Raw genomic sequence first — 12,646 nt, forward strand, 5'->3', positions numbered from 1 at the left:
CTATTACAACCATATAAATACAAAAAAAATGAGGCTCCAAAAAAGTAACATGTCTGAAATCACACTGCTAGGAAACAGCAAAGTTAGCATTTGAACCAAAGCCCATATCGTTCCTCATGCAGTGTACAATCTCTGTATGTCACAAAAATTACGAATAAAGTACGCATGTGCCTCCAAAGAGTAGTTAAGTTCAAATGAGTACTGACTATGAGTGATTAAAAAAAAAATACCTAGAACATAAGAGGCATTTGGAAGGGCATAATCAGCAGAAATTAATAACCTATATATTACCTCCAACCTTAATATACCCATGCAAGCCTACACATATTTAGCTCTCATTCCGAACAGAATTGAAATAGAGGCAAAACCATAATTGGATTTACATCTGGAGTTATAAAAGAAATGTTCCCAAAAGCAGAAGCATAAGAGAAGGAAAGAGAGTTTGGCATTGTGTGGCAAAGGTAAAACTTTTATCTTACAGGATATTAAGCAGATGTTGAGGACTGGGAAAGGGATGGCAAAAGAGTAGAGGAAAAGACAATGTTTTGTTTTCTGATTTTTTTTAAGTCACAGATAGAAAAAGCAAGTGAAAACAAAAATTAAAGAATAGGAAGATTAATACTCGATACTAAGGCATGACATAAAGACGTAAGAGTTCATTTTCTTTTTTTTTTTTTGAGACAGAGTCTCACTCTGTTGCCCAGGCTGGAGTGCAATCTCCGCTCACCACCACCTCTGCCTCCCAGGTTTAAGTGATTCTCCTTGCCTCAGCCTCTCCAGTAGCTGGGACTACAGGCTCACGCCACCATGCCCAGCTAATTTTTGTATTTTTAGTAGAGACAGGGGTTTCACTATGTTGGCCAGGCTGGTCTCGAACTCCTGACCTTGTGAGCCGGCTGCCTCGGCCTCCCAAAGTGTTGGGATTACAGGCGTGAGCCTCCGTGCCCGGCCATCATTTATCTGTATAATCCTCCATCATTACTCTGTTTTAAAGAGTATAAAGAGCACAGATTACTTATTCCTAAAACTTTGCAGAAGTGAATTGATCCACTGTAATCAGTGATCAGAGCAAAATTCTTCAGAATAGGTTTTCAATCAAAATGTGCTTCCAAATATATTGAAAGAAAAAAAATATCTAGGAGGCAAGCAGAGTTGAACAATTTAAAGGCACACAATAAAAATGCCAAAAGCCACTATTTTTCATTAAGGTAATTCATTAATATCTTAAAACCTTATTCATGAATTTAAGTTATTAGGATATTTAAACATTAATCTTTCCATATTTCTTCAGAGATTATGAAAAATGGGTGTAGCTCATTGGTAGAGCAATTGACTCAGAAATTATGAAAAACAAAAAACAAAACTTCTGAATCCTTAGAATTACATCTTTTCTTAAATACTCTTAAATACTAGGAAGTGAAACTAGATATCAGCACTCCTTTCACTGAACAATCTCACAAAGGTACAGAAGAAAAGTGTGAGCCCCAGCCATAAGACAGGATGTACCCACTTCTCTAAGGACCTAAAGACCTATCAGGGTTTCATTTTGTCACTGTCACCTCTTAAATGATTGCCTTTTTTATTGCTTTCTGGTTTTCACCTATAAGCACACTGCTTTCTAAAAAACTGAAGGTCATTTGGAATTTCAGAAACTAAGTGAAGATCTGAATTCTGAGCTTTTAAAATTGTAGTAACGTACTATAATGCATGAATATATATTTTATATACATCAATATAGATTTTATCTACTAGATCGAAAAAAGCCTCCAGAAAATTATTATGAATTCCTCCTCCTTCTAAAACACTAAAGACTGAAAGTGAGATTTTTAAAAAGATAAGACAGAAGTAAGAGAACATGATGGTTTAGTAAGCAGGCAACAGTTTACTAGTGGACAGCAGTTTATTGGTTTCTCTCAGCAGTGAAGTCTCCTCCTCTTGGGCGGTTTGCACTGTGACTGCAGCTGCGTACCTTTGGTGGTATCAGATATGCTATTTAACAAGGCACACATCATATCTCCCTCTAAGTGGTGAGGGTTTAGTATATGAGCTGGCCTCTGAGTCTTCTTAAATTGATTCTCTAGCTCCAGAAAACCTTGATCTCCTGAGAGGATGGTGAAAGGAATTTGCTTGGGTAGTTGTTCATCTAGACGGCCAGCCTAAGTTAGAACAAATGGCACAGGTTGATAAAAAATCAGCATGAGTTTCAAACCGACTTATCTCTATTTCACAATGAACACATACCGAGGAAGGTATATTAAACTTGTTCCCTAGTCCCTACTAAAGTATGACATAAAGATCTCCTTCGGCTGGGCACAGTGGTTCACGCCTGTAATTCCAACACTTTGGGAGGCAGAGGCAGGCAGATCACCTGAGGTCAGGAGTTCGAGACCATCCTGGCCAACATGGAGAAATCCTGTCTCTACTAAAAAATGTAAAAATTAGCTAGGTGTGGTGGCACGCACCTGTGATCCCAGCTACTCGGGATCCTCCAGGCTGAGGCTAGAGAATTGCTTGAACCCAGGAGGCAAAGGTTGTAGCGGAGACTGCACCACTGCACCCCAGCCAGGGTGACAGAGCGAGACTCCATCTCAAAACAAAAAAAGAAAGAAAGAAAGATCTCCTTCATAAATGAAATACCCCACATTTAATCAAATATAAGATGCTATCAAATGATATGATAAGCTATTTTATGTGCCATGAAAAGAAAAAGCCAAAATGGAAGTCCAACAGAAGGAACTCACATAAAGCTGGAATGCTAAAGGGCCATATACACAATGTAAAGGTAAATAAGAAATAAATCTGCCATAAAGAAAAGGTAAGCAAGGCAATTTGCATGATTCAATCTTGGCACTAGATGCAGGGAAAAAGAAATCTTTTATTGTTTAAACCATAACCTACAGTCAACAAGTCTGAAGAGTAAATTTACATTATCAGTGTGACATGTAAGTCCTAAGTAGAGAATTTAAAGTGAGTCTCAGTTTGGTAGTTTCTCTAGGTAACTGGCAGAGGCAGAAGCAAATGCAAATTATATCGAGGCCAACAGTGATAGTTAAGGTGCCTCTTAATTTTAGAGTTATAAAATATGAAAGGGTCTTAACATATATCAAATATAGTATCATCAGCAGGGATCAGTGGCTCACGCCTATAATCCAGCACTTTGAGAGGCTTAGGTGGGCAGATCACTTGAGGCCAGGAGTTCAAGACCAGCCTGGCTAACATGGAGAAACCCCGTCTCTACTAAAAACACAAATATTAGCTAGGCATGGTGGTGTGGGCCTGTAGTCCCAGATATTCAGGAGGCTGATGCATGAGAACCGTTTGAGTCCAGGGGGCAGAGGTTGCAGTGAGCCGAGATTACGCCACTGCACTCCAGCCTGGGCAACAGAGAGAGACTCTGTCTCAAAAACAAAAACAAAACAAAAAAACAGTATCATCTCTGCATTTATCCCACAAATAGTTGAGGATCCATTGTTGATAGCTAAAGGTTTGCTAGAAGTTGGGGATAAAGCAATAAAAATATGCTATGGGCTCCTACCCTCATTATAGTCATAGGTAGAACCTGAAGTACTGAAGAATGCTCTGTAACTCTCACTACAATTCAATTGGGAAAAAAAAATGCAAGTGGGTCTGAGCTTCACATTAGATTTTGAATAAAACAATGACTCACATGCATACATATGGCAAAATCAGCAGCATCTTTTCTTTTACTACAGCGAGGATGAAGGAAGAAGCATCCAATCCTGTTCAGGTAATTATAAATCTTACAGTTGAGTGGAGGCTTCCAATTGGTGTTTCCTCCTATTAATTTTAGAAAAGGCAAAATTGATAGTCAAACAGGGGAGGAAAGGCCAAAAATTTTATCAAGAAAAAACACATACTAGAAAAAAATTTTTCTGGAGACAAAGTACTAGATTAGCACGTGGAAGAACTCCATCCTAGCAAAAGCATCATCATCTTGTTGCTTTACAATCTTGAGAAAGGAGACCAACTTCCCTGAATCTGTCAACTCACTTAAAACTCACATGGATATTAAGCAAAATCAAAATTAATGTGTGTAAAAATTATTTGAATGGCATTATTCTGTAAGTGTAAGCATAAGTGGTTTTTACAAATATGTCACCACCGTTCAGTGTACAGAAATGTTGGGCAATCACCAAAGCTCAACTTACTAAAACAATTATACTGGCTAACTTATCCAGGTCTGTAGCTTTCCCATCTTTAATCCCAATCTTTCTTTTTACATCCTACTTCCTATCAAACACAAAAATAGCAGATGCTCACTATACTAATCCTCTGTAAACCAAAGAAGTCTCTCCCCTAGGTTTGGTCAACAATTTGTAAAGAGGTTTAGATGAAGCTGAACACTTAAGAACAGCAAGAATGAACAAAAGATGCAGTTATGCATGTTGAAAATAACATTAGTCCTGTAAGCTGAGGCGCCACATTTCAAAAGTTAACTCTGCTATTTATTAGTTTTAAAACTTTAGGGGAAAAAAATAAAAACAAAAACAAAACATCTGCTTCTCTGTATTTTAAAAGGGATAAAACCATAATAATCAGTAACCATGTTAGTATAAAGCCATAGTTCCTGACACATTTTAGGTGCTGAATAAAGGCTTTTTTGATCTCTATCAAAAGATTCATAAACTTTGAGTCACCAAATAGAGTTAACATTTACCACAGAGGCATGTAGAGAAAACTACTCTAGCAGAGTAACTATAACACAAAATATTCCAATTATGTTCTTATGTTCTATCCAGAAAGGTTTAAGAGAAGCCTTTTAAACTGAACTATATTCTAAGAGGTGAGAAAAAGGGTTTTCTTGTGTTTTTCTTATTAACCGTACCTTGAAAGCCCCAAATAAATGTTCCTTGGTTTAGATGCCCTGGTAGATGACCAAAAAAGTTTGACCAGTTATCAAAATCTACAAAGACTATATGAGTCATGGTTCGCAGGTAATCCAAATCTGGAAGCTCAACAATTTCTTCCTCTGAGAAGACAGAAATATCAATGTGAATTCAGTAAGAATTTGCTAAAATCAATCTGATTTCAAATCCAAAAGATATTAGAAGCCTAATATAAAAAAAACTAATCTTGAATGTTACTCATTTCTATCTAAACCTTTTTATGAAATCCAAATCTGTACATGACACCGTTTACACTTAAATCAGATAAAAATATTCTGAACATTTCACAAATTTGATTATATATCCTTCTTGCAAATATTTGCCATGGATTCTAAGGCTTGTTAAAAAGAAGAACTAGAAAACCTAGAAGAACTAAAAAGAAAAACTAGAAGAACTAGAAGAACAAGTTTTAAGGCTAAATAAGCAAAAACTAACACCATCTGTATAAAATTTCAAGGTAACCTATTAAGAACATTCTCTGGCTCACGCCTGTAATCCCAGCACTTTGGGAGGCCGAGGTGGGTGGATCACGAGGTCAAGAGATCAAGACCATCCTGGTCAACATGGTGAAACCCCGTCTCTACTAAAAATACAAAAAATTAGCTGGGCATGGTGGCGCGTGCCTGTAATCCCAGCTACTCAGAAGGCTGAGGCAGGAGAATTGCCTGAACCCAGGAGGCGGAGGTTGCGGTGAGCCGAGATCACGCCATTGCACTCCAGCCTGGGTAATGAGCGAAACTCCGTCTCAAAAAAAAGAACATTCTCACCACCAGAATTTGGTTCTTTTCCCAATCTAGACTGACTTACTAGTAGCCCTCTAGCTCTACAATTAAACACCCTAGAGAGCAGAAATAAGATAACCTGGAACTCTGCTGCCATAAAGTCATGCTAGAAATAGATGCCAGTGGCACAGTAACACCTCTCGTCATAAACACATCTTCTTCGTTCTCTCAGATTCTTCTTTCACCTCCCCCATGCCCTAACTCTCATTCTTTCTCCCCTTTGCCCTGTTTCATACTTTTCCACTTTGACAAGGCCTTAAGTTTCCTGTGGTAGCAATGCAAACTTTAAAATGTTCTATTATTTTTAAAATGAATAGTTTCTACTCTAGTAGTTCCCTCAAATATACCACTGACATTCCCTTCCATTTCTCCAAGCTACCTTACATCTTTTCTCTAACTTCTCAGTAATTCTAGATTTAGATATTCCATTTTCTATCAAATGCAGACTAACGCAAATTCCTAAAAAAAGTAAACAAAAGAGCAAAAGAAAGGCCTAAGAGAACATAAAACAGTGCAACCGTGTTTCACTATTTAGAGTACAGTTGACTAGGCAGCTCATGATTTAAGTCTTTATCACTGAAAACATGTCTTGACTTAAGGTGATGTTGAGATCTACATATACTACAGAGCAAGCCTGTAAAAGTTCACTAGTTAATAAAAACATATTACTGGCCAAAATTTTCACATATTCTCATTGTACCAAAATATACTACACTGTATAACTCACTAAGATTAATATTTATTTAAAAGAATATAGACTTCAGTCAGGTGCGGTGGCTCACACCTGTAATTCCAGCACTTTGAAAGGCTGAAATGGGAGGACTGCTTGAGGCCAGGAGTTTGAAACCAGCTTGAGCAACATAGTAAGACTTCATCTCAATAAAAAAATTTAAAAAATAAAAGAATATGCACTTAAAATTATACTCTAAACAAAACAAATTATACTTCTAAACAACAAGAAAAAAAACACATAACACTTGCCTAGACTGACTTAATCCTATCATATGGAAGAAAGTAAGTCTACAGTACGCACAGACAAGGAAATCATATTTCAATTTTCCCCGTTTTCTTGCAACCACTTTAACTCTACTTCTAATTGCTATTTTAACTATATGTTAAAGCTTTGTTTCCAAGTTAATCATAACAAAAATATATAAATGCTAAAATGATCTTTAAAATTTCTCACACTAAAAAATATAGCCAAATAGAAACACAAATAATTCACGATTTATCTTTTTGTGAACTCAAATATTACAAGAAAAACCTAAATGACAGTAGTATCTAGGATAACTTTCAGAAAGACTATCAACTTCCTTCATCTTCAAAATCTCCACACCTTTTGTAAAAGAAAACAAAATGATATCTAAAATATATATTATTTAAAGCCAACATATACTCTTTATCTCCTTAAGTTTAGAAAGTGGATAAATGTAGTAGTTGGAATACAAATCCCTAAAATGTATATACCATAGTAATTAACTAACATATCCTCAAAAAGTTATCCTATTTCTTGCTTCAAAATTGAAATGAGGTGGGTACATTGTATGTAAGTTTCAATATTAGTATATGAAGTTTTGCACAGAGCTATAAAGCCATACCTATATTCTGATAGCTTAGGTCATTCTCAACTCCTTTCTCCATGTCTAAACTTTTTGAATAGTTTACTGCCTGTTTCAGTTTTCTCTCTGCATGTGACGCACTGGCAGTAAACTTGTACAGGCTTGATTTTTCAGATCCAAAATGAGCCACACTGGGTTTCTGTAAGAAGCAATGTTTTCTATGGAAATGCTGCTGCGCACTCTCAGGATCATGAAATGCTTTGGTGCAGGTGCCACATTTGATTACATAATGCTGCTCCTCCTCACCACTCTTTTCTTTGTGCACTTGATGGATATGAGTGTTCATGTCGGTTACATTCTGCGCTGTTGACGAACATAAACTGCAGCGAAACCACAGTTTTCCGTTATCCAGCATGATTTGGAGACATCTACTATAATCTGCTTTTCTGTTGACTTTACAGACGTAACTCTCACGGCAACCACAGGTTAACTGGTTACTGGTCTCCATTACTGGAAAATCATCTTCAGTTTTAATTGAAGTTTCAGTTTTTTCTGACACAAATACATAATCTATGCTGTGGTGCTCCTCATAATGACTCAAAAATGCTTCTTCCTCATTAAAGATAAGATCACAGAGCCCACAGAAGTATTTAATCTTTATCTCATTACCATGCTCATCTTGGCAATGTCGGTACAATGTTTCTATCTTATGAAAAGGCTTTCTGCAGTGAGCACAGCTGTATCTATGAAACTTGTGACTTGCCAAAGACAGGCAGTGCTGTCTTACATATTCTTGGGAATCAAACATATCTTCACAAATCCGGCATTGCCATTTGCCCCTTGGAGAACTATTTGTTGGAGAGTGATCAATAATAGTAATAGCTGATGAAGGCTGGTTAGCAGTCAAATTACCCAATGTTGTAGAGGATGATGGCAAAGTTTCATCTTCTACCTCATCCATCTCATAAAAATATCTGTGTCCATTATGAAATTCAGTCACATGTGCCATGATAGTATCTTTCCTTGTTAACTCCTTTTTGCATGTTCGACACCAGAAAAGAAAGTTATTTAAATGTGCCCCTCCATGAATCCGGCTCATATGTAAACGAATGACCCCAGAATCATTACACACCTTTGCACAGACCACACACTTATAACACATTGTGTTTGCTGAGAAAACATGCTTTTCTACTGCATCTTCACTTGGGAATCGTTGATTGCATTCACAGAACCAGGTTTTAACTACTGACTTTTCTTTCTCGACACAAGCAACACCTTCATGGCTTTCATCTTTTAAATTCATCTTCTTTTTTGGAATGGCAATGCACTCCTGTGAGCTAGATTCTTTAATAGACATAGTTCTTTTAAGTGACGAAAATTTTGATTGATCCAACAATAAATGCAAGTCAGAAGAAGAATCCTTATTCCCTTCACTGCTGTGGCAATAAAGTAAGACTGATTCTTCCACTGAGTTAATGACTCGGATTTTGTGTCCCGAATTCTGCTTATGATTTTGGGTGCTGGTTTCATCCACAAAGACTTGATTGCAATCTGGACAATAACCTCTTAATATGAATTTCTCTGCAACCTGGGTAATGCTCTTCTCAGCTACAGCTACAGGACCAGCATTTCGACAACGAACTCTAAATTAGATAAAAAGAAATAGAAACTCTTTCAGAAGTATTTTCTAAATATACCATTGCTGCATTTTATTGAAAGAATTATAAAATAACCAACATACAAGCAAGCACTAAACAATATTTTTCAATAAAGATGCAGATGACATAATAATGTTCTATCATCTCAAAATATTTGAGTTTTATTTACATTTTATCTATTTTTAGTTAAAATACAAAAGGCTGAAACTAGATTCGAAATTTTTTAAATTCAGGGAAATTTTAGAAAACTGAAATCAATATCAAAATCACTGACAGAGGACCTTATTGAACATGCAAATTATTAGACTCTCCATGGAAATTAAAATGTATGAAAGAACACTATGGTAAAATTCTAGACAACCCAGAACCTATTCTTTACGAACTGATCAATGTTGATACAAGGGTATTGTAAACAAAACAACATGTACTGGCATAAAAACTGACACAAAGATCAATGGAACAGAACAGAGAATCCAGCAATAAAGCCACATATCCACAAACTACTGATCTTTAACAGAAGTAGGAAAAATAAACACTGTGATAAGGACACTTTATTTAATAAATGGTGCTGAAAAAACTGGATAGCCATATGCATTAGAATAAAACTGAACCCATATCTCTCATCATATATGAAAATTAAGATGGATTAAAGACTAAGACTTGAAACTATCAAAATTCTAGAAGAAAACCTATGAAAACCCCTTCTGGACACTGGCCTAGGCAAAAAATTCAAATGCAACAAAACCCAAAAATAGACAAATAGGATTAAAAAGATTAAGCATAGCAAAAGAAATAATCAAGAGAGTAAACAGACAACCTACAGAATGGGAGAAAATATCTGCAAACTACACATCTGACAAAGGACTAATATTCAGAATCTGCTAGGAACCTAAACTACTCAACAAGAAAAAACCCACAAATAATCCCATCAAGAAGTGGGCAAAGGACATAAATAGACATTTCTCAAAAGAAGACATACAACTGACCCACAAATACATGCAAGAAATACTCAACATTACTAATCATCAGAGAATTTCAAATTAAAACAACAATGCATTACCATCTTACACCAGTTAGAATGGCTGCTATTAAAGAGTCAAAAGACAACTGACGTTGGCAAGGATACAGAGCAAAGGCAACACTTACACACTTTTGGTCGGAAAGTAAATTAGTACAAACTCTATGGAAAACAATATGGAGATTTCTCAAAAAACTAAAAAGAGAACCACCCTTTGATCCAGCAGTCTCACTACTGATACCTACCTAAAGAAAAAGCAAGCATTATATCAAAAAGACACCTACACTTGTACATTTACCACAACACTATTCACAACAGCAATAATGAATGGAATCAACCTAAGTGTCCATCCATGGATTATGAATAAAGAAAATATGGTACATATGCCATGGAATACTACTCAAACATAAAAAGAATGAAATAATGCCTTTTGCAACAAAGTGTATGGAACTGGAGGCCATTATATTAAGTGAAATAACTCCGAATGCCAAATACTGTACATTTTCAGTTCTAAGTGAGAGCTAAACAATGGGTACACATGGCTATAGAGAATGGAATAATAAATAGACACTGAAAACTCCAAAAGGTGGGAGGTTGGGAAGTGGGTAAGGGTTGAAAAATAACCTATTGGGTATCATGTTCACTATTTGGATGACAGGTACATTAAAAAGCCCAGATATCATCACTTCACAATAAATATGTAACAAAACTGCACTCGTACCCCCTAAATCTATAAAGAAAGAAATAAACGTGAATAACAGATTAGTTTTATGTCAGGCAAATGTCATGACCATAGGTACTTTTGCACTGAAGAACTAGGCTCAATAAAACCACACGCTATTCCACAAATTAACTCAAAATAAATCAACCTCTCTAGCAAAATAAAAAAATAGAACTGTGCTTCAACTGTCTCCCCTTCACTACTAAACTCCAGAGAGAACAGACCTGCTACCATTTTATACATTTAATCTATTTCAAAAGAAAAAAAATTATACAAAATATGTTCTGTAATTATTGTGAAATTAAATTGGAAATGAGAATAAAAATCCCTAAATATTCATAAATTAGATATCTAAATGTAACATCTATAAACCTTTAGAAGTTAAGCAACACATATCTTTTCTGTTTGTGTGTTTCAAGACAGAGAATCTTTCTGTCACCCAGGCTGGAGTGCAGTGGCACGATCTTGGCTCATTGCAACCTCTGCCTCCCAGGTTCAAGCTATTCTCTGGCCTCAGCCAACAAGTAGCTGGGATTACAGGCGTGTACCACCACACCCAGTTAATTTTTTTGTATTTTTAGTAGAGATGGGGTTTCAGCATATTAGCCAGGCTAGTCCGGTCTTCAACTCCTGAGATCAGGCAATCTACCTGCCTCAGCCTCTCAAAGTGTTAGGATTACAGGTGTGAGCCACCATGCCCAGCCAAGCAACACATTTCTAATAAACCTATAGGCCAAAGAAGAAATCAAAAGGGCAAGATAACATTTTTCAAAAAGATTTTTAAACAGCTTTATTGAGATATAATTCACGGCCATGTGTGGTGGCTCACACCTGTAATTCCAGTATGCTGAGGCAGGCGGATCATTTGAGGTCAGGAGTTCAAGACCAGCCTGGTAAACATGGTGGAACCCTGTCTCTACCAAAAATACAAAAATTAGCAGGGCATGGTGGTGCGCACCTGTAGTCCCAGCTACTTGGGAGGCTGGGGCACGAGAATCACTTGTACTAGGGAGGCAGAGATTGCAGTAAGCCAAGATCACACCACTGCACTCCAGCCTGGGTGACAGAGAGAGATCCTGTCTCAAAAAAAAAAAAAAAAAAAAATAGTGAGATAATTCACATACCATACAATTCATCCATTTAGGGTATATAATTTCAACTATTTTTCACACACAGATATGTGCAACCATCAATACAGTCAATTTTAGAACACTGTGCCATGTCAAAAAGAAAACTCATACACTTTAGCTATCACCTCCCCACCTCCCTTTTCACCAAGCTCCCTAACTCCAAGCAACCACTGAGCCCTAAGCAACTATTTTCTGTGTCAACAAATTTCCCTGTTCTGGAATTTCACGTGAACAGAATTATATAAATGAACATTTTGTGACTAACTTATTTCATTTAGCATAATGTCTTCAAAGTTCATTGAGGTTGTAACATGTAATCAGTATTTCAATCCTTTTCAAGGCCAAATAAAATTCCCTTGTATGGATATGTCCATTTTAAAAAATTTGTCAGCTGATGGACACTTGCGTTGCTCCCACTTTTTTACCATTATGAATAATGCTGCTATAAAGAAACATACAAGTCTTTGTGTGGATATACATTCACATTTCTCTTGGCTGTCAAGTAGCAGAAACTGCTGGAGCATATGGTAGTTCTATGGGTAAACGAGGAAAAAAGGATAAGTATTTCTAACTGAATAAAAATGAAAACACAACTTACCAACATCTGTGGGATGAAGGTAAAGCAGTGCTTAGAGGGAAATTTACATTTTTAAACGTTTATATTGAAAACAAACATCCAAAGTCAATCTAAAGTTCTACCTTAAGAGCTAGACAAATATAAGCAAATTAAATTCAAAGTTTAAAGAGCAGAAATTAATAAACTAGAAAATGGGCAAACAACAGAGAATCACCAGGGAAACCAGACATGGTTGCTGTAAAAAAATCAATAAAAATTTGAAATAGATTTTAGAAATAAATATGAAACTTTAAA

At 36.3% G+C, this 12,646-nt stretch overlaps 1 protein-coding gene across 7 annotated transcripts in view; it reads right to left on the bottom strand.

Annotated features, from left to right (window-relative positions):
* Positions 1–12,646, bottom strand: part of ZNF451 (zinc finger protein 451) — a 114,224-nt gene that overhangs the window by 14,454 nt on the left and 87,124 nt on the right. For 4 of the 7 annotated variants that reach the window (XM_064360940.1, XM_012441548.2, XM_012441544.2 and 1 more), the window contains 4 exons: positions 7,288–8,891; positions 4,847–4,990; positions 3,668–3,798; positions 1,970–2,156 (listed from right to left, as the gene is read on the bottom strand). In XM_064360940.1, the coding sequence (XP_064217010.1) occupies positions 1,970–2,156; positions 3,668–3,798; positions 4,847–4,990; positions 7,288–8,891 (2,066 nt within the window). The remainder of the gene's footprint in view (positions 1–1,969; positions 2,157–3,667; positions 3,799–4,846; positions 4,991–7,287; positions 8,892–12,646) is intronic. The other 3 variants (XM_064360942.1, XM_064360943.1, XM_064360944.1) reach the window with 3 other exon arrangements.

Source organism: Aotus nancymaae, unplaced genomic scaffold, assembly GCF_030222135.1.
Source record: "Aotus nancymaae isolate 86718 unplaced genomic scaffold, 86718_ANA_hifiasm-v0.15.2.pri h1tg000040l, whole genome shotgun sequence".
Taxonomy (NCBI): domain Eukaryota; kingdom Metazoa; phylum Chordata; class Mammalia; order Primates; family Aotidae; genus Aotus; species Aotus nancymaae.